This window comes from Trachemys scripta, chromosome 1, assembly GCF_013100865.1.
Source record: "Trachemys scripta elegans isolate TJP31775 chromosome 1, CAS_Tse_1.0, whole genome shotgun sequence".
Taxonomy (NCBI): Eukaryota; Metazoa; Chordata; order Testudines; family Emydidae; genus Trachemys; species Trachemys scripta.
Window position 1 is genome coordinate 290,083,745 of NC_048298.1, and position 20,127 is coordinate 290,103,871.

A 20,127-nucleotide genomic window follows, 5' to 3' on the forward strand; every position below is an offset into this window, starting at 1 on the left:
CATTGCTGAGTCATTTTCAGTTGATGCAAACAAATAACGTGTTCTTTTGATCTCTTGAAATTTCTGTTGACAGAACCCAACCTGCAGCAAAAGCTAGGAGAACATGAGGAGGCCATGCAGTCTGAGCCAAGCACCACAGATACTGCAAAATCTAAAGAAAAAAGGCCATCCCCAGAAGATGCTAGAGGTGGTAAATCAGCCAGGCTAGATGATGCACATGTTATGAAACAGTCTATGGGCCTACTCCAAAGAGATGACTTCAAAGAAGAAAAAAATAGTAGGTCCAAACAAGATCCTCTTTGTAATGAGGAGGCAGAAGGTGATGAGACACCTCTGAAGAATTCTAATAAAGACAATATTTATTTATTGGATGCCACAAAAGAAGGAAATGTGGGCCGATTTCTTAATGTAAGTAAAAATGGTAAATGTGTGTGCTGTTAAATCACTTAATTTTTTTTAATTGCTTATTTGCACAAATGATAGGTATTAATGAGTTTTGCAAAATTCTACTCTTCTTTTTTCCCAGGATGGGCAGTGTGTGTTTTTATTTTGGGGCAGGAAATCAAATAGCCCTAGATGATGAGGATTCTCTATTTCCTTGCTGCATGTTGAATGGCCTTGCCACTGGGTGCTACACTAGATCAGAGCATGGGCTGGATGCTTGACTAGATTGCGGGTCTCCTTTCAGCCCATCCATGTTCCGAGACTGTTGTAAACTGTCGTTTGTGTCAATTCAGGGATATGTTACATAATGCTGTGTGAAATTTCCATCCTTACTCCTGATCTGTACAGATGTAAAAACTGTCTACTAAAGAATCCTTCCCAGGTTTCACACTCAATCTAGTGCATGCTGAGAGGGGACCTGGCTGTTCTAGGCAGTGCTGTGTAGATATCCACATTGTCCAGGTATATACCCAATAACTCTGCCAATTGATTTAATTCAATTGATTGAATTTTCAAAATGCTCCCAGCAATATAAGTACTACAAACTTTCATCTGCACACGCATAGCACTGGCCTTGTTTTTCCCATGGGCATTTATAGGCATGTCAAGCGAAAATCTGCACAAACATTGAAATTATGCTCCTTAATATAGAACAGAGACAATGATAACCTGTCACATGACCGTCCATGTGCACACACCTGTATGTGTGTCTAACTGGGCTTGGCAGAATTTGAACTTTATTTTTTTGTAATTTTGACAATTGATTATCAATTTTTATTTAAGCATTTTTTCAATTTTTAACCATTTTAATTTTCAGTTGTGAGAAATTCAGGGGGGTTGGGGTTAGTGCAGTGCTGATAGCAGGGCTGTGGGGGGCTCCTGTGCAGGTGAGGGGCCTGAGACGCCCAGGCGCAAGGGATGCTGTGGTTCTGGCCCAGCCCCAGGCCAGGGCTGTGAGGAGCAGGATGAGTGAGTGAATGGGACCATGGCAGCGAAGCTGCAGAGGTCTCCCAGCACAGCTGAAAGCTAGTGACACCTGATCCCTACAGGTGCAGGCTGCGGTCCTGCTGGGGCAGAGCAAAGACCCCTGGCCTGGGCTGCAAGGAGGCCTCCCTGCTGCTGAACAGCTCCTGTACTCTGTGACAGCAGAGCTGCAAATGGCTCCCTGCATGGTCGCAGGACCAGTGACACTGGATCCCTGCAGGCACTCGGCTTGAGAGAGGCAGCCATTGACGGATGTTTTTTCGTCCATTTCTGTGTGTTAGATGAAATCAATATTTACTGGTACCTAACTATGTAAATAGAATCCTGCCAACCCTCCCTAACTGTATGCACGCCTCACCTCTGCCTGGCAGTTTCCACACGTTTGGAATTATTTTATTCATGCATGTGCTCCCAAAGATTGCTCTCTTATCTGACAGCGCAGCATCTTTAATTTATTATTGATGGTGATGACTTTTGTTCCTGTGTCAAATGAGAGAGAAAAATCTCACCATAAACTATTTAAGTGCAGATTGACAAAAGAACGTGATTTTTCGAAACAAAATTGTTATTTTAGAAATGCTGGAGATATTCCTTCCCTCGAAGTGACCTAATTATAGCAAAAACTGCTGCGTGTTAAACGCGGGTGATGAAAGAGTGGCAGCGGGGATGTCTCTTCTCTTTTTTTAAGCATGTTACAAATGTTTTTGGGGGAAAAAAACATATAAACGTTCTACAGCCAGAGACTGAACATCCTACTGATTAATTTTAAATCAATTATTTTGTTTCACAGCATAGCTGCTGCCCAAATCTCTTTGTACAGAGTGTCTTTGTAGAGACGCACAACAGAAATTTCCCTTGGGTGGCATTCTTCACAAACAGGTTGGAACTATCTTTTTTTTTTTTTATGTTCATTCAAAGCAAAACGGTTAGAAAAGTATTGCATTATTTTCCAGTAGACAAATGTCCCGATGACAAAAACCACATTCTTATTGGTGATCTCATCAGAGACCAAGGCCTGAATGGGTAAGGGAACTAAACTACATTATCACCACAAGAGAGATTTTTTCTAGTGCTGTGTGGGGAAAGTTTCCAGTGCTGTACCTGTTCTGTGGAAATATGGGACTTGTCTTCAGAACTGTCAATTGACAACCATTTATAAGCATTCTATTCACTGCACAAAAAATAATTGTTCCTTTTAATATATTCTCCTAGTGGTTGGCTCAGAGAGACAGCATGAGGAACTTGCCATTACCCTAGGTCTTGCAGTCCTTAGACAGAATCATTCCAAAGAGCTAATGTGGTTCCATTAAAACCTATCCTCCAGGAATTCTTGCAGGCCACAAAGGCTATGTTTACACAGCAAAGAAAAATCCACGGCAGACCCGTGCCAGCCGACTCGGGCTGATGGGGCTCGGGCTGTGCGGCTGTTTCATTGCTGTGTATACTAACGGGCATGGGGTGGGAGGGTCCCAGGGCTCAGGTTTCCACCCGAGCCTGGAAATCTACACAGCAATGAAACGGCCCTGCAAGCCTGAGTCAGCTGGCATGGGCCAGCCGTGGATTTTTCCTTGCCATGTAGACATGATGATCTCCATATCCAGTGTATGGTATTCCAGGGTTTGGTTGATGATACGCTATAGTTAGTGAGACTAGACTACGTCTACTGCCATTCAGACACTTATATTGATTTTTAACTGAATTTATGTAGACATCAGAGAAAGTTGTGTTTGACCTCTGCAACCCAGATCCCAGGACCTGATAAGTCTTAGCACATCCTAGGTTTTTCTAATAGAACATTCATAAGGTGGTTGCACACACTGTTGCTTCTGAGGCAGAGCACATTGCACACAGCAGGGGCTCCTGGTTGCATTCCTTCATTTCCCACCTGCACCCCTCACAGCTCTCTCTGTGCCACCCTCCCTTCACCCCACTATTTCAGGAACTCCCTACAAGTAGTTGGTGGCAAATTGCAAACACAGTACAGAGGTAGATTCAGTTAACTAATATATTAACTGACAGTGGTTTTGTTTCCTAGGCATGTGAAAGCTGGAACCGAACTCACGTGGGATTATGGTTATGAAGCTGGAAGCATGCCAGAGACAGAGATCTCCTGTCAGTGTGGGGTTCAGAAGTGTAGGAAAAAAATATTATAGACAAATGTTTATAATTACCACCATGTCCATGTAAATTTGAAATTCACTTGCAAGAAAGGACTAGACTGTGTGCACAGAATTACAATTCTCCAGTGGACTCATACAAGCCTGTGCCCTAGACTAATTTAATCCCTTTCAAGTAAAGGGCCTGTGCTGATGAGATGTGTGAATCTGATTATTTTTAAATGTGCCACTGCTTGCTTTTTCGTATGTAGCAGAAGAAACGTGTTTGTCATAAGCAAACGCATAAAACTGTACCTAGGCTATTCCTTTGCTCTGGGCTTGTTTTTTCTCATTCAGAAATGGAAGTGAGTGGCATTGTATCTAATAAAACATAAAGCAACGTTTATACAGCAGCCTCAGTCATTTGTTTTTTTTATTTTTAATTGATTGGAACTTCTGGAGAAAATATGGAAAGATCTGCTGTGTTTGACTGCTTGTAGCATCTTCTACAGTTTATTTAGCACAAGTTATAGTCTATTATGATTCATAAGTATGAAACAAGCTGGGTCTATGCACCTTCCCTTAGGCATCAAGGTATTTTGTGAGTGAATAACTTATGGTCTGAGCACTTTAGCTCTGAATCAGCTCTCAGCACCGTATGCCTTTAAGCCAAAATTGCTTTTTGCTGTAGAGCTAAACAATATATGTAATAATTTTCAACTAATGACTTGCAAGAAGCTGTTTCTGGTCCAGGGGAAGTTCAGGGATTTCAGTGTTGTGTGAATTCTTGTCACAGTTTGCTCTTAAACTGTGCACAAAAAATTTTATAAGAATCTGGTGATTTAAAAATGGGTCATTTGTGGGACCTGCTCTATCTCGGTAGTACCTTGACTGAATGACCTCAAATTTGCATCACATACTGTACCCCTGCTCCTGATACTGTACATACTTTTTCAAGGTAGCCTGCCTAAGCCATCTAGATTTTTACAGCAAATTGAAAATGCAGCTGTAAACAGAAACTCCATTGCAACTTTAATTACTGTGTGGCTAGGTGCCATTCCATAACACTACAAACCAATCGGGCATTGGCTGTGCTGCTCAAGAAGGGGAGAGAGGTTCTGTTGGAAACCATTGTGCCTAAATTTGAAACAGAATGTTTTTCTACAGTGAGTGAGTTACAGCAGTGAGACACTTTACTATAGTAGGTAAAGTAAAACTCAGTGAGGTATCAAGACCTGCATAGTTTCAGAAGATGAGAAGAAAATAAATCTCCTAATTACAGCTATCCTATGAGGAAGAATCTAACAGAAAATCCTATAATGAAAAAGGCATCTTCAAAGATAACCTTTCTAAGAGGGATATTTGCCTATAGACTTGTAAAAAAAGCTCCTTTCAAGTTGAAAGGGACAACTTTAACACCAGTCGCAAGATGTTGCTAATACTAAGCCAAAGTGGACAGTATTTAGGTAAAGACAGCTGTGACTAATAAAGCAGCTAGAACATCACGAGGCAGTTACAAGTGGAGAATAAAGATTCCCCTGTTTCTGCTAGCAGGTGGTAGAACAAGATGATGCCTCACAGCCAGTCCACTAAACAAAAAAATGCTACGAGGAGTAAAAAACCCACTTTTTTTACCCACGAAAGCTTATGCCCAAATAAATCTGTTAGTCTTTAAGGTGCCACCGCACTCCTCATTGTTTTTGTGGATACAGACTAACACGGCTACCCCTCTGATAAAAAAAAAAAATGCTGTTTGATTTCCTGCCTATGGTGTGAAAAATGCAGAAGGCTGGCAGAGGAGTAGACTATATGACACATATTAGATTAATGAATGTGGAGAGAAGTCATTTAAATTAAAATGGTTGGGAATGGGTATGTTTGGACAGTATGTGTCATGGACAGTATGTGTCATGGACAGTTTTTTAGTGAGTGCTTTTGTGATATTCACCAAGCTATACAGGAGGGAGGCTGGGCTTGTCCTCTCCCTCAACCCATTGAGGGGGCTTCATTTACATAAGGCTGCATATGTTAGAATAAACTATGGTCTACTTAACTCCAGAATGCCAAACAACTTTCAGCTATGAGTCTTGTGTACACAGACAGGAGAACACAAATCACTGATTAGTCTCTATGCCACGACTGAAAAGTTCACTGATATGTGTGCAAGTGAAACTGCAGTATAAGGCCCTAGAAATACAAATGATAAAATTATTGTAGGAGAAATGCCAGCTTTCTATTTATTTTTCCTGGGGCAAAAAGGAAATGTTTATTAATTACTTGTTTACAAATTAATTTTACAAAATAGATTTAGGGCCAAATTTTGCCCTCCTGTGATAAAACCTGATGGATATTGACTGTGCCAAAGCTACTTCAGTGGTTCACCTTGTAGAATTTCTGCCAAATATTCCCTCAGGAATGAGGATTGGGGTGTGGGAGCATTTGCTATGTGGAGCTCTCATGACAATGGTAGGGTAGCCATGCCACTGAATGGGGCCCGGGCCTTCCTAGATAGGCTTCAGGTGTGGGTGGGCAGATGGAGCCTGGCTCTCTAGGGGTTTTTGGGAAGGAATCTCTTTCTCTGGCTGGAGAGCTAACTGGATTGTCAACTCCAAAAGTTCAAAAATCAGAGGATTGGCCCCAAAATAATATTTTCTTTTAAAATGTTCTTTGATTTTTGAATTTCCCCTGCCAACCACCAACCTGCACGTGAGAATTGTTGCCAATGTTCCAAGTTGATAGTGAGTAAGGTGATTTTGGCCCCAGCTAAAGGAGCTTTCACACCAGGGAGCCCAACCCAGATCTGGGCCCCATTGTGCTAAGCACTGTACAAATGCATAGTAAGAGATGGTCCTTGCTCTGAAGGGTTTACAGTCTAGTGCAAAGCATAGCGATCAGTTTGACTTGGGATCTGGAATTGGGACTAACCAAACTCATACAGAAGCTAGCTAACATCCATTAGATGGAAATAACTTCTTAATCCCTCCTGAAGCTGGGCAGAACTGAAGCCAGTTCTCAAAATGGCATCCTCGGTACAGTGTGACCTCTCGCACTGTGCATGAGAGGTCATGCTGATTGGGCTGTTCTCATGCTGGTGGTGGCATTCCAGTAGCACTGGAAATGAAAAGTATCCAATGCCAAGTGGTCTTTTGCAGGGGAGGAAGTTTGGGAGCCCTGCTATAACTCATTAGCAATGCCCTGAGGCATCAAATCCCCATTAATACTCAAGTTACAACTAAATTTCTGGAAAGATAAGTTTATTACATCAAGTTCTGACCTTTTAGGAGCTTATATAAGCAGGATCTGGAAACAAGATTTCCCACACATTGCACTCCATTTCAAATACAATCTAAGGGTTTGCCTACATGGAGAAATTGACCAGCAGTTATTCCAGAATAACTAATCCACAACAGCTTCCCATGAGGACCTTCTATTCCAGAATAAAAGTGTTTTTATTCCAAAATAATTAGGGCTCGTGTATGCAGGAAAGTATTTTCAGGATAAGCTGCTCTATGTCAACATACACCAGTGCTTTTTTCAAAGGATCTGGTATCTTTTTACATTAATCTACTTTAGAAACAGATTAAATATATATTGGAATGATTTACCCCAGAATAAGGTTCTATGTGGATGCAGCTTCATTTCAAATTAACTGTTCTGCTTCTAGCAATCCTCCCACGGCCATCCCACACTGCACACCTGGGTTGGCCTGTCTGTTTACCTTTGTGCCATAAACTGTTCCAGGGTTATGGTCACCAGCTCTCACCTCCCTGTTTAAATACTGGCACACAGCCTGATGTGGCTCTTTGTGATTCCAGCTCATAATCAGTTCACACGCTCACAATCAGATATTATAGTAGCCAGGCCCTGTGCTTCCACAGGGACCTATAGGGAGGTACTGGCCTTTGCTGGCCTCTGGGGAGGGGAACATGTCCAGTCCCATCTTCCAACAGTCATGGGAATGCCAAAACATCTGAGTAGCTAGCAAAGCAAATGCCCACCATCAATCCAGCACCTGTACAGGGGTTCCAAACAAAGGAGAACTAAATTGGAAAATGTATTATGCTGAAGGAAATCTTCCCTTTCACTCTTTAGTCTTCTCCCTCTCAAAGGGCTGCAGGATGTGGCTAAGTAGGTTGGAATGTTGGCCACGGTGTTCTCCAGCAGAGCTGTCTGTATCATTTCCAATAGCTATGCCTGCATGTCCTTTCCTTTGTGGATGTGCTTTAGCCTGTTCCTTGTCTGCCTCTTTCTCCTATGTATCATGCTGAAGGAAATCTTCCCTTTCACTCTTTAGTCTTCTCCCTCTGCTGGCATGCAGCTCTGGGGCACTAAACTTGTCCTCCTTTGTCCCCTTTCTGCGCCCCCAGAGATTTTCCAGACATTCAGACAATGATAACATTCCTGTTTGTGCAGTGTATTGAATGCTAGGAGAGCTGAGAAAGAACACAGGTCGTTCTAGTCTATCAATGCTAACAATGATAAAATGTTGATTTTTTCTTTATTTCGGGATGCCGTTTCCTTGGCCTTTTCCCAGTCTGGGTGAGCTTGGAGATGGTACGACATTTTCCAATTTAGTTCTCCTTTGTTTGGAACCCCTGTACAGGTGCTGGATTGATGGTGGAAGAAACAGCAGGAGGGGCCACACTAGTAATTGCATGTGCATCTCTACAGGCTGTCCTTACGATGGAGGATGTTATCTTGAGGTATGTCCCTAAAAGGCAGAGAAGGATCTTGTTCACAATGGTAAGGGGCAAACCGGAAAGTTATGTTGTGCTGCTATATACCGGCATGGTTCCCCCACCCAGACCAGATGGTGCAGGAGTGGAAGGGCAGCCCCAAGAAAGCTGCATTGCCTGGCAGGGTGCCTTTCAATACAGAGCACTATTTCTGCCTTAAGTTCTCTGTGATAACACTAGCAGATCAGCACAACATGCACTGCAAAATGTTATACCAATAGAATAAAAACCAGCAGGATCTTATTAAGAGGGATAAGGCAAAGATGCCACATTTATTGTAAATATACTGATAAAGCAAAAGATAAAAGTAAACAACGTTGTTTGACTACTTATTTCTTATACATACACACATACATATATATATATAGAGAGAGAGAGAAAGAGAGAGAGAGAGAGAGATTCATTCACACAATCATTCATTCAAGTTCTGTATAGGTGTTATAGTTACCAGCCTAGAAGTTGCTCATGCCAAGTTACTGGCCAGGTATCTTGGTCATGAGGATAAAGCCGAGTCTGTGTCAGGTGCACCTGATGCTCCTGGAGGCTGGCAGCAGAACCAGAGACTCAAAGTCATCAGTCTTTAGAGTCCATTCTTATAGGAATTAGTTCCTGTGTTAGTCTATGGGAGCTGTTTCATCCTGCTGTTGCTGACTCAATCAGCAGATGGCACATTCCTGTCCAAAGTGGCACATTCCTGGTGGCTTCACACTGTTCCAAGTTTGTGTTTCTCATCCTTCCAGGTGATGGGGTGGGTCCCAGTTTACCCTCTGGGGGTTTCTGGTCATCCACTTGACACATTCTTCGGCCGATGGATACTCCTTTTCTAGGCTGGCACCTCCCTAACCATCCATGTATATCAAGCATTCATCAGCATACATTCCATCCCTTAACCATATTTTAATTTACTGTCTCCACCACTTTCAGAGTGTGTGCTAATTCATTTGAGACTCCCGGCCCTTTAATCACAGAGGGTGGGGGTCTGTCCTAGGAGCAGTTGAATGAAGTGAAAGTCACTTAACAGCTTATAGTGTTTGTTTACATTGTATCAATTACTTCAAGAACAAAGTCAGTTAACTTGTTTGTAATTTTTACATAGTAGTAAAATATCTTTCACAGGATGGATATAATCAATGGTTTCTACAGACAGTAGCTTACAAGTTTTAACAGAAGACCCAAGAGATTTTGTACTTGGTGAAACTGTTGGATTTTAAAGTGTGGGGGCCAAATTATGAGGGGGTCACTGTCTCTTGGGGGAATCACTGTTAGTACCTTCTTTAATATCCCTACAAAAATACACATTTTTTTTTGAATAACTGTCCTGAACCCAAATGGTTAACAATGCTAAGGTTGTGATTAAAAATAGCTGTGAATGCTTTATAATTGCTGTGCACTTTGAACTGTCTCTAGCCTAATTTGGGCAATTTATCTCCTAAAATGTAAAGATAGGTAAACGCACAGGGCATTGATAAACTGTCTGCTAAAGTGCTCCTTCTCTAACTATTGCTTCAGTAAACATACCCACCATGCAGTGGGGAAGGGGCATTAAGCAGAACGGGAAAGGAGAGGTGTGGGAGGGGGCTGGCACATTTGGCCAATGATTATGGGATTCAGTATTTCACAGAAATAAATGCATTAGAACTTGAATTCTCCAGCACAGGCACTGTTTTGAGCACGGTAGGGGGATGGGAGGAGGGGAATGGGATACAATAAAAGCAGAGTAGGCAGAGAGGGACTCCTAACTTTCATCTGTGTAACATTCCCCAGAGCTGAAGAGCTCTGTGTAGCTCAAAAGTTTCTCTCTCTCAGCAACAGAAGTTGGGTCACTAAAAGATATTCCTCACTGTCACACACCTTATCTGCATAACATGGCAGTGACCAGAAAAAAGCTGTTGTTTAAATCCCCCTATACCATTGGTTCTCAAACTTTTTTACTAGTGACCCCTTTCACATAGCCAGCCTCTGAGTGCAACCCCCCTTATAAATTAAAAATACCTTTAAATATATTTAAAACCACTATAAATGCTGGAGGCAAAGCGGGGTGGGGTGGAGGTTGACAGCTTGTGACCCCCCCCCTTGTAATAACCTCATGACCCCCTGAGGGGTCCCAACCCCCAGTTTGAGAACCCCTGCCCTATATGATTGTATTGTAGAATAGCACAGATTACTTACTGGAAGAGGCTCTCTTCCAAGCACTGTCAGGCTGGGTCTTGGCTTGGGATATGGGGGTCATCTCTGGCCCTGGCTTGGGGTTTTGTGTGCTGAAGAGATCCTGGCTGTCCAGGGCAATTTATTTTTGCTTGGGGTCCCGTTCAGGGTCTGTGGTTGGCTGGTGGGTCTTTGGTGCTGTCCAATGTATGCCAGAGTTTGGTGTTGGGGAGGGGGTCTCCTTGACAAAAATGCAATCCAGTGCCTCACAGAAGGCACAGGTAGTGCAACTGTTGCTGGAGGCCTTGTTGATGTGTCTGGCATGTTTATAATCCTCCCAGAGCTCTTTTGCTTTGTTGTGGCAATGGGATGTGTCCAAGGAGTGCCATCTCTCCATTTGCTTTGCTAGCTGCTCAGATGTCTTGGCATTCCCATGACTGTTGGAAGATGGGACTGGACATGTTCCCCTCTCCAGAGGCCAGCAAAGGCCAGTACCTCCCTATAGGTCCCTGTGGAAGCACAGGGCCTGGCTACTATAATATCTGATTGTGAGCGTGTGAACTGATTATGAGCTGGAATCACAAAGAGCCACATCAGGCTGTGTGCCAGTATTTAAACAGGGAGGTGAGAGCTGGTGACCATAACCCTGGAACAGTTTATGGCACAAAGGTAAACAGACAGGCCAACCCAGGTGTGCAGTGTGGGATGGCCGTGGGAGGATTGCTAGAAGCAGAACAGTTAATTTGAAATGAAGCTGCATCCACATAGAACCTTATTCTGGGGTAAATCATTCCAATATATATTTAATCTGTTTCTAAAGTAGATTAATGTAAAAAGATACCAGATCCTTTGAAAAAAGCACTGGTGTATGTTGACATAGAGCAGCTTATCCTGAAAATACTTTCCTGCATACACGAGCCCTAATTATTTTGGAATAAAAACACTTTTATTCTGGAATAGAAGGTCCTCATGGGAAGCTGTTGTGGATTAGTTATTCTGGAATAACTGCTGGTCAATTTCTCCATGTAGGCAAACCCTTAGATTGTATTTGAAATGGAGTGCAATGTGTGGGAAATCTTGTTTCCAGATCCTGCTTATATAAGCTCCTAAAAGGTCAGAACTTGATGTAATAAACTTATCTTTCCAGAAATTTAGTTGTAACTTGAGTATTAATGGGGATTTGATGCCTCAGGGCATTGCTAATGAGTTATAGCAGGGCTTCCCAAACTTCCTCCCCTGCAAAAGACCACTTGGCATTTAAGTGTTTGGACACTTTTCATTTCCAGTGCTACTGGAATGCCACCACCAGCATGAGAACAGCCCAATCAGCATGACCTCTCATGCACAGTGCGAGACGTCACACTGTACTGAGGATGCCATTTTGAGAACTGGCTTCAGTTCTGCCCAGCTTCAGGAGGGATTAAGAAGTTATTTCCATCTAATGGATGTTAGCTAGCTTCTGTATGAGTTTGGTTAGTCCCAATTCCAGATCCCAAGTCAAACTGACCGCTATGCTTTGCACTAGACTGTAAACCCTTCAGAGCAAAGACCATCTCTTACTATGCATTTGTACAGTGCCTAGCACAATGGGGCCCAGATCTGTGTTGGGCTCCCTGGTGTGAAAGCTCCTTTAGCTGGGGCCAAAATCACCTTACTCGCTATAAACTTGGAACGTTGGCAACAATTCTCATGTGCAGGTTGGTGGTTGGCAGGGGAAATTCAAAAATCAAAGAACATTTTAAAAGAAAATATTATTTTGGGGCCAATCCTCTGATTTTTGAACTTTTGGAGTTGACAATCCAGTTAGCTCTCCAGCCAGAGAAAGAGATTCCTTCCCAAAAACCCCTAGAGAGCCAGGCTCCATCTGCCCACCCACACCTGAAACCTACCTAGGAAGGCACTGGTCCCATTCAGTGGCATGGCTACCCTACCATTGTCATGAGAGCTCCATATAGCAAATGCTCCCACACCCCAATCCTCATTCCTGAGGGAATATTTGGCAGAAATTCTACAAGGTGAACCACTGAAGTAGCTTTGGCTCAGTCAATATCCATCAGGTTTTATCACAGGAAGGCAGAATTTGGCCCTAAATCTATTTTGTAAAAATTAATTTGTAAACAAGTAATTAAAAAACATTTCCTTTTTGCCCCAGGAAAAATAAATAGAAAGCTGGCATTTCTCCTACCATAATTTTATCATTTGTATTTCCAGGGCCTTATACTGCAGTTTGTGGCAGCGGCCTTCTCCCTCAGGTTCTGCCATACAAAGAATAGCTCTGGGAGAAGTCCAGGATGCTTACCTGGTCTGTCTGGAAGAGCATGCATACAGCACAGTGAGTGGGCTGCTGAGCCATGGAGTGATTATAACCACCAAATGGTTTTCGGGACCACCATGATTGTGTTAAATATAGAAATTAATATATTCACTTCTGTATCGGAAAGGAAAATTAAATGTTTTGGGCAGGTCTTTATTGAGGTTATGCATCCTAGGATGATCACTCTGAGTTTTGTGACAAGCATATAGAACACTGCATTCAGAGGGTTAAGATGTAAAGGAAAGAATGAACAGTCTCTAAGTTCTGCCTCGAAGAAGTTGGTTGCCTCAGGTCAGGTGCGAGGGGACTGTGTTTGGCTCTTGCACGCGTTTTGATAACTGTAGACAACAAAATGCCCAGGAATTTTGTTAACTCCTGCAACACATATACAATCACTCATTTGCACAAATAATTCCAGTTATTGTGGTCTCATCTTGATTTGTAAATGGCATAAGCAGATACTTGGGCAAAAATAGTTGGGCAAAGGAGCAGCTAGAGGTGTCTTTTTACACTAGGCAGGAAAGTTTGTCCAGAGGAGTGAGCCTGAGATAGGGAGTTGCGAATGCCTGAGTTATCAGTGCTTAACTTCAGTTACCTAGTCCTCCAGAAATTGGAGTTGCAGTCCATTAGAAATGCCTTACATTTTAATCTGTAATCTTGCAGCCTGAAGAAGAGCTCTGTGCAGCTCAGAATCTTGCCTTTCACCAATAGAAGTTGGTCCAATAAAAGAGGCTACCTCACCCATCTTGTCTCTTTAAATTTTAACTGGTGTCTAATTTGACATTGAGTTTATAAAAGTCTCTTGGTTTTTCAATGGAGAAATGCATTTCCAGGGTTGGTCTGCCGAACAACAAATATCCGTTTGAGACAGTAGTCCTGCTCACAACTAGGCTAGGTGGCTTGTTGAATAGACCCTGCGCAAATAGCTAGCTGAGTATAAATAGCAATGTAAATGATGAGACACTGCTTAGGTGAATAGAATACAGACACACCAGAACCTTAAGGTATATATCCTGTGCAGCTCTGAATATGCCCAAGCAGTGCCTCCCATGTCTACACTGCTCTTTTTAGCAGCGTAGTGTCTCACTGCCACCCTGCTGCCGGAACCTTTCCCAGCCACCATGAAAAGCTCCAGCAGTGTGAAAGGCTTGGGTAGGGGGGCGGTAGAAGGGAAGGGTTCCAGCAGACTTTCTCTGCTTCCTCCCCCGCCAGAGCCTTTCACATGCAGCTGTGTGGACACAGCCTACTTTTCACTGTAGCATATCACTGCGTGTACCGTACACACTGTTGCAAGTGTAGACAAGGCCCTAGAGCAGGGATCAGCAACCTTTCAGCAGCGGTGAGCTGAGTCTTCATTTATAAACTCTAATTTAAGGCTTCACGTGCCGGTAATAAATTTTAATGTTTTTTAGACGATCTCGCTATAAGTCTATAATATATAACCAAACTACTGTTATATGTAAAGTAAACAAGGTTTTCAAAATGTTTCAGAAGCTTTATTTAAAATTAAATTAAAATGCAGATCTTATCAGTTTAGTGTGATCCTTGCCCTTGCTTTTCCTTGCTGAGTTTTCCAATGTCTGGCACGTATTTGGATACTTTAAGCTGCACACAGGTTTCTGAGTGATCAGTTGTTAACCGGCTGGAACCCCAGATCGGCAGCTGAGGTGAGTGGAGCAAGTGGCTGGTAGGGCTGAGCAGGGCCGGAGGCCTGGACCCTGTCTGGCAGGGGGCCTGCGCTGGAACTCCAACCGGAAGCAAGGTGAGTGGGGCTGCGGCTGGGGGGACACTAGCTGGCAAGGGGCCAGCAGCTGAAACCCCAGAGCAGCAACTGAGTGGCTCAGCCCGCTACCGCTCTGGCGTTTCGGCCGCTGGCTCCTGCCAGGCGGGGTCTCAGCCCGCTGCCAGCCTGGGGTTCCTTCACCCAGGCCGGCAGTGGGCGTTGAGTGGGACCGGCAGCAGGACTCCATCTGGCAAGGGGCCAGGAACGGGAACCCCAGAGCAGCGGCAGGCTGAGCGGCTCAGCCCGCGCCGCGTGCCATCAAAAATCGGCTTGTGTGCCATCTTTGGCACACGTGCCATAGGTTGCCGACCCCTGCCCTAGAGTATGAAACAGCTAAGGGGATGTTTAAAAAAGTTTGTATATTCTTTAGAATCTTAGGCTATGTCTACATTACACAGCTTTTAGCGACATGGCTGTGTCACCACAGCCGTGCCGGTAAAAGTCACGCAGTATAGCCGCTCTTTGCAGGGCCAGCTCCAGGCACCAGCTGAGCATTCATGGAAGAATTGTAAAAATCCCCAGGCCTTTAAACAGAGGAGGGGCACGTACCTGTGTACCTTCAAGGCAGCGGAGTTCAAACTGCTGACCAAAGTGGTCATGATGGACATTGTGGGACACCTCCAGGAGGCCAATTAAGGCGACACAACCTAGTGAGGTGTCTACACTGACACTGTGTCGCTTTAACTGAGCTCTATGCCGCTGGTCAAGGTGGTTTTATTATGTCGGCACAGCACAGTAGTTACATCGGTAGGAGGAGCATTTTAGTGTGTACACCTCCACTGTTTTGTCGACAAAATTTGACTTTTGTTGACAAAACTGTGTAGTGTAGACAAAGCCTTAGTCTACCATGGAGGCAAACAGACAACAGAGGCAGCAAAGGGGCAGCACACTCAAAATGAGTTTGCTGCTTGGTACAGGTACACACAGAATTCACAGATTGTATAGCGGTTCCTAAGTTGTCACAAGTTGTCATACATTCCAGTGTGCACGGCTGAACAACGTTAATGGTGTGACTCCTTAATTTGTCTACTTTAAGTTTGAAATTCCTGCTAATGTTTATCAGGATTATTACTGAATATGAGCCATAGTCTTGGCTGGGGGTGGATGGGCTTTTCTTGGGCATCAAGCAGCATCAGCTCCAGCTCTTGCACCTCAGCAGCTCCAGCCCCTCCCCAGGCAGGGTCCATGGATGCCTGCAATGCAAAGACGCAAACACCAGCCAGCCGTTCTGCCACTGAAAAGCCACGTTCTCCTTATTCCTGTAGCCAGGCTGTAATGCACTGGAGCCAACTGACCACCCTAATGTGCCACTCTCACACTTTTATTACATATCTTGTGATTTTTGGTGTGTTTCTTTAAAGCCCCAGGTCCTGAAATCAAGAGATTGAATGAGACTCGCTGCTCTCAGTTAGAAAACAAAAAAGTATGTTTCAGTCATTCATGGCTTGAAAACGTGACCAAGGGCAGCCTACCAGCTCAGCGCCCAGATGGCAACCAAAATAGAACCCAAATACATATATTTAATAAAATCCCCTCATGATTGTCTGAGCCTGAGGTTTTCCTATCAGCGTCCACCAGCTTGAGCTGTGGAAAATGGCCAAAGGCCCCGAGCACAGCGCAATCGTCCAGGCTGCTGTCAGGTGACTCCCTCATCAGGTGAGCGGGGACCCCCGGCACGTGATTTCACTGGCACCGTGAAGGCGAGAGATTGGCAAGATCCGCCTCCTTCATCCCACTAAGGCGAGGATCTCCCGTGCACTCCCAGCCCTGCGGGGGCCAGAGGCAGCGCCCGCTCTGCAGCGCCTTCGGGGCCCTTGGATCCAGCCCCTGGCAAGCTCGCCGAAGCCCGGCAACGGCGCGCCACACCTCAGCCTAGAGCCTGGGCGGCGGCGTTTGCCGGGCTGCCCCCATCGCAGCTGGCGCCACCCGGGATTCGAACCGGGATCTCAGACCGTCCCAGCCCGCGAGGATTGGAAGCCGGCGCAGCCGCACCCCGCCCCTCCGCGGCCCCATTTCGTGTGGGGAGCGAGGACACCGTTAGGTTCAGCAGCTTCGGCAGCAGCTAGTGAGCATGCGCACTTGCGCAGATAGCTGGCACATGCTCAGTCCCAGGGAGCGAGCCGGGTCCTTCCAACACTCTCCTAGCCGGGCACGCCCATTTTCTGGCCCCTCCTCCTTCCCCCCACCCCTTCGGGAGTTTCTAGGATCCTGTCTTGTGTTGAGGCAGAAGCAGCAGCTCAGGCGGCGGATGATTCTCCCTTCCCCACCCCCGGTGGTAAGTACCATTGGGGTGGGGGGCGGGATCCGGGCTGTCCCCTCTTGCGTCCCGCTTTGTGCACCCTCGGTAATGACTGATTCCCATCCCCCCCCCGGCTGTAGCGAATGGGCCGTTCCGCCCCTGCCTCCCGGCAAGCGGTGGGGCTGGCAGGGGAGGGACCCCTAGCATGGGGCAGGCTGGGCGTGCTGTCCCTCAGGCGGGATGTGCTGACCGACTCTCACCTGCCCCCAGGGGAGCCTGGGCCAAGCAGGCCTCCTCCCACCGGCCGTTATACCCACCACAGTGCCCTCCACCTAGCCTGGCGGGGACTCAGCGTGGAGGCATCTTGCCAGGGTGGTGCCTGCGCCACAACACGTCCTTCGCACCTCTAACCCCTGCCATGTGCCATGATGCAGCCCTCGCCATGCACCATAATGCACCCCCTGCCATACTTTATGCCACCCCTCACGGAGTGCCACAAAGCGCCCTCCTCACTGGGCACCATAACACACCCCTAGCGCCTCTTGCTGTGCTCTATAACGCCCCTCGCACCTTTCGCTGGGTGCCACGATTTTCATGACGCCTGCCATGTTGGGGTGTCAAAGCGCTTGGCATGCAGCAGCTTGGAAATCCTGCCATGGACCTAGGTATCAAATGCACTCCCCCACTCTCTTGCTGCAGTGATGGGGCTGATATTTTACACACCTGTTTAAAACAAATCAGAAATTTTCACATCTGCAGCATGGAAACTCAGTCAATTCAAAACCACAGCAAAGTCTAGAAGATACTGACTCACTGTGATTACAAATGACACAGAAATTAACCAGAACTGGAAGAGATCAGAAAAAAACAACTTTCTATTTTTTGTTTTCCTCCCCATTTGTTTGTTTTGTGCAGTCAACAGCAGGTGGGCAGAGACAGTTTCACTTTTGTGGATTATCAGTTTCATTTCCTCTTTTTGACTAGCTAGTGATGACGTTATCTTCATGCTCTGAGTGGAGTTCATATGCATCCTTTTCCCCCAGGCTCTGAAATATGGCATTTAACAGTCCCACAACAACAGGGAGCTGCTGGTGTTTTGGTGTCTACATAGCAGTATTTCAGAAAATTGAAGTAGTAAATAAATAGAGGAGGCTGTATTAGTGTGACAACCAGACTCTTGGCCAACACATGGTATTGAACTGAGGAATTTCAGAGCTAACAGAATAGGTTTTTGGTCCTCTCCTTGCTAGAAGAGGAACCAGACTCAGATACAGACTGGCTAGAGTAGCCAGACGGGGGTTAAACTAATAGCAAAAGGGGGGAGTAAATATAGGGGATATATGAGCTCTCAGCACAAAAATTTAGATGCTGAGAACAAGATTAATCAAAGGACACAAAGAGAAGAAATTCTTGAATTGCATATCCACCAATGCTAGGAGCCTGAGAACCGAATGAGGAATTGGAATTGCTCATTTGTGAGCATAAATTCATTTGGTACTACTGAAACTTGGTGGGATGAGTCGCATGATTGGAATGTTAAAAGCAATGTTTATAATCTGTTTTGGAAGGATTGAGTGGGCAAAAGGGGAAGGGGAATGACAATCTATATAAAAAATGGTATTACCTTTTTCTGAGTCACTGTTAACTCAGAAGAAAGTGAAGTCCTAACACATAAAGCACAAGATGGGGTATTAGTTGGTGTCTGCTAAAGACCACTAAGTCACAATAAGGAACAGGATGATCACCTCTTTACACACCTATCTATAATGTGTAGGGGGGAAAATGCATGATCATGGGGTATCATAGGCGCTGACTTCCCCTCTGCCCAGTGGGTGCTTGACTGGCTCCCCTTGCCCCCGCCCCTCCTCTTCCCGCCCCTGTACCTCCCTTGCCCCGCCCCGCCCCCATTCCACTCCCTTCCCCCAAGTCCCTGCCCCTTCTCCACCTCCTCCCCTGAGTGCGCCGTGTCCCCGCTTGGCTGCAGGTGGGTGCGGAGCACCCGCTAATTTTTCCCCATGGGTGCTCCAGCCCCAGAGCACCACGGAGTCGGTGCCTATGTGGGGTATCCTTAGAATTTCTGAACATTATATATGACAATTTCCTAATACAAAAAGTGCTGGAGCTACATGGGGGAATTCTTTATTAGAACTTGTCCTAACAATTAAAGAGGAACTGATCACAGAACTAAAAATTAATGGTAGCTTCTGCAAGCAGAATAAAGTCCAGACCAGTCATATATAGACTTGGTCCTTTTATAAGGCCAGTTTTACAAAGCTAAAATAATTAGAAGCCAAATCAGTTGGGAGGAAGAATTTAATCAGAAAAATGTGAATGATAATTGGGAATCATTTAAGAACACCTTACTAGATGCCCAAAAAGCCACAATCCCACAACTGAGCAAGAAGGTTGTGCTGGTTAAAAAACCAACTTAGTTTAGAGGAGACGTGAAGGCAGCTATAAACTATATAAACAAATAAAAGACAGGGAAAGTTGATACTTATGAATATAAATCAGAAGTTAGGAATTGTAGAAAATCGATATGGGAACCAAAGGGACACAAGGAGAAATCTAGGCCCAGCAAAGATAAGGACAATAACAAGCAGTTTTTAAACTATATTAGGAACAAAAAGAATCCTGACATGTTATTGGTCTATTACTAGATGGAAATAGAGTTTTCAATAATAATGTAGAAAAGGAAGAAGTGTCCAATAAATATTTTTGTTCTGTATTTGGTGAAAAAAACGATATAGACTCATCGTATTGTGATGATAATACTCTTTCCATTCCACTAGTATCTCTGTAGAATGTTATATAGAGTTTGATATTTTAAAATCAGCATGTCCAAATAATTTGCATCCAAGAGTTTTAAAAGAGCCAACTGAGGAGCTCGCTGGACTGTTAATGTTGATTTTCAGTAAGTTTTGCAGCACTGGGGAAGGTCTAGACCAGTGCTTCTCAAAGCCGGTCCGCCGCTTGTTCAGGGAAAGCCCCTGGCGGTCCGGGCCGGTTTACCTGCCGCGTCCGCAGGTTCGGCTGATTGCGGCTCCCACTGGCCGCGGTTTGCCGCTCCAGGCCAATGCGGGCTGCGGGAAGGGCGGCCAGCACATCCCTCGGCCCGCGCCACTTCCCGCAGCCCCCGTTGCCCTGGAGCGGCAAACCGCGGCCAGTGGGAGCAGCGATCGGCTGAACCTGCAGATGTGGCAGGTAAACAAACTGGGCTGGACCGCCAGGGGCTTTCCCTGAACAACTGGCAGCCCGACTTTGAGAAGCACTGGTCTAGAAGACTGGAAGAAAGCTAATGTGAAAATTTTTAAAACGCGTAAACAAGATATTATAAATCTGTCAGCCTGACATCAGTCTTTGGCAAGGTAATGGAGTGGCTGATA

The 20,127-nt window shown here is 45.1% G+C and overlaps 1 protein-coding gene across 1 annotated transcript in view; it reads left to right on the forward strand.

Annotated features, from left to right (window-relative positions):
• LOC117881025 (histone-lysine N-methyltransferase SETDB2-like) overlaps positions 1 to 20,127 on the forward strand; it is a 98,077-nt gene that overhangs the window by 35,708 nt on the left and 42,242 nt on the right. Inside the window, exons 14-17 of the mRNA XM_034777830.1 lie at positions 74 to 408; positions 2,219 to 2,307; positions 3,464 to 3,579; positions 8,128 to 8,227. Coding sequence (XP_034633721.1) covers positions 74 to 408; positions 2,219 to 2,307; positions 3,464 to 3,579; positions 8,128 to 8,227 — 640 coding nt within the window. The remainder of the gene's footprint in view (positions 1 to 73; positions 409 to 2,218; positions 2,308 to 3,463; positions 3,580 to 8,127; positions 8,228 to 20,127) is intronic.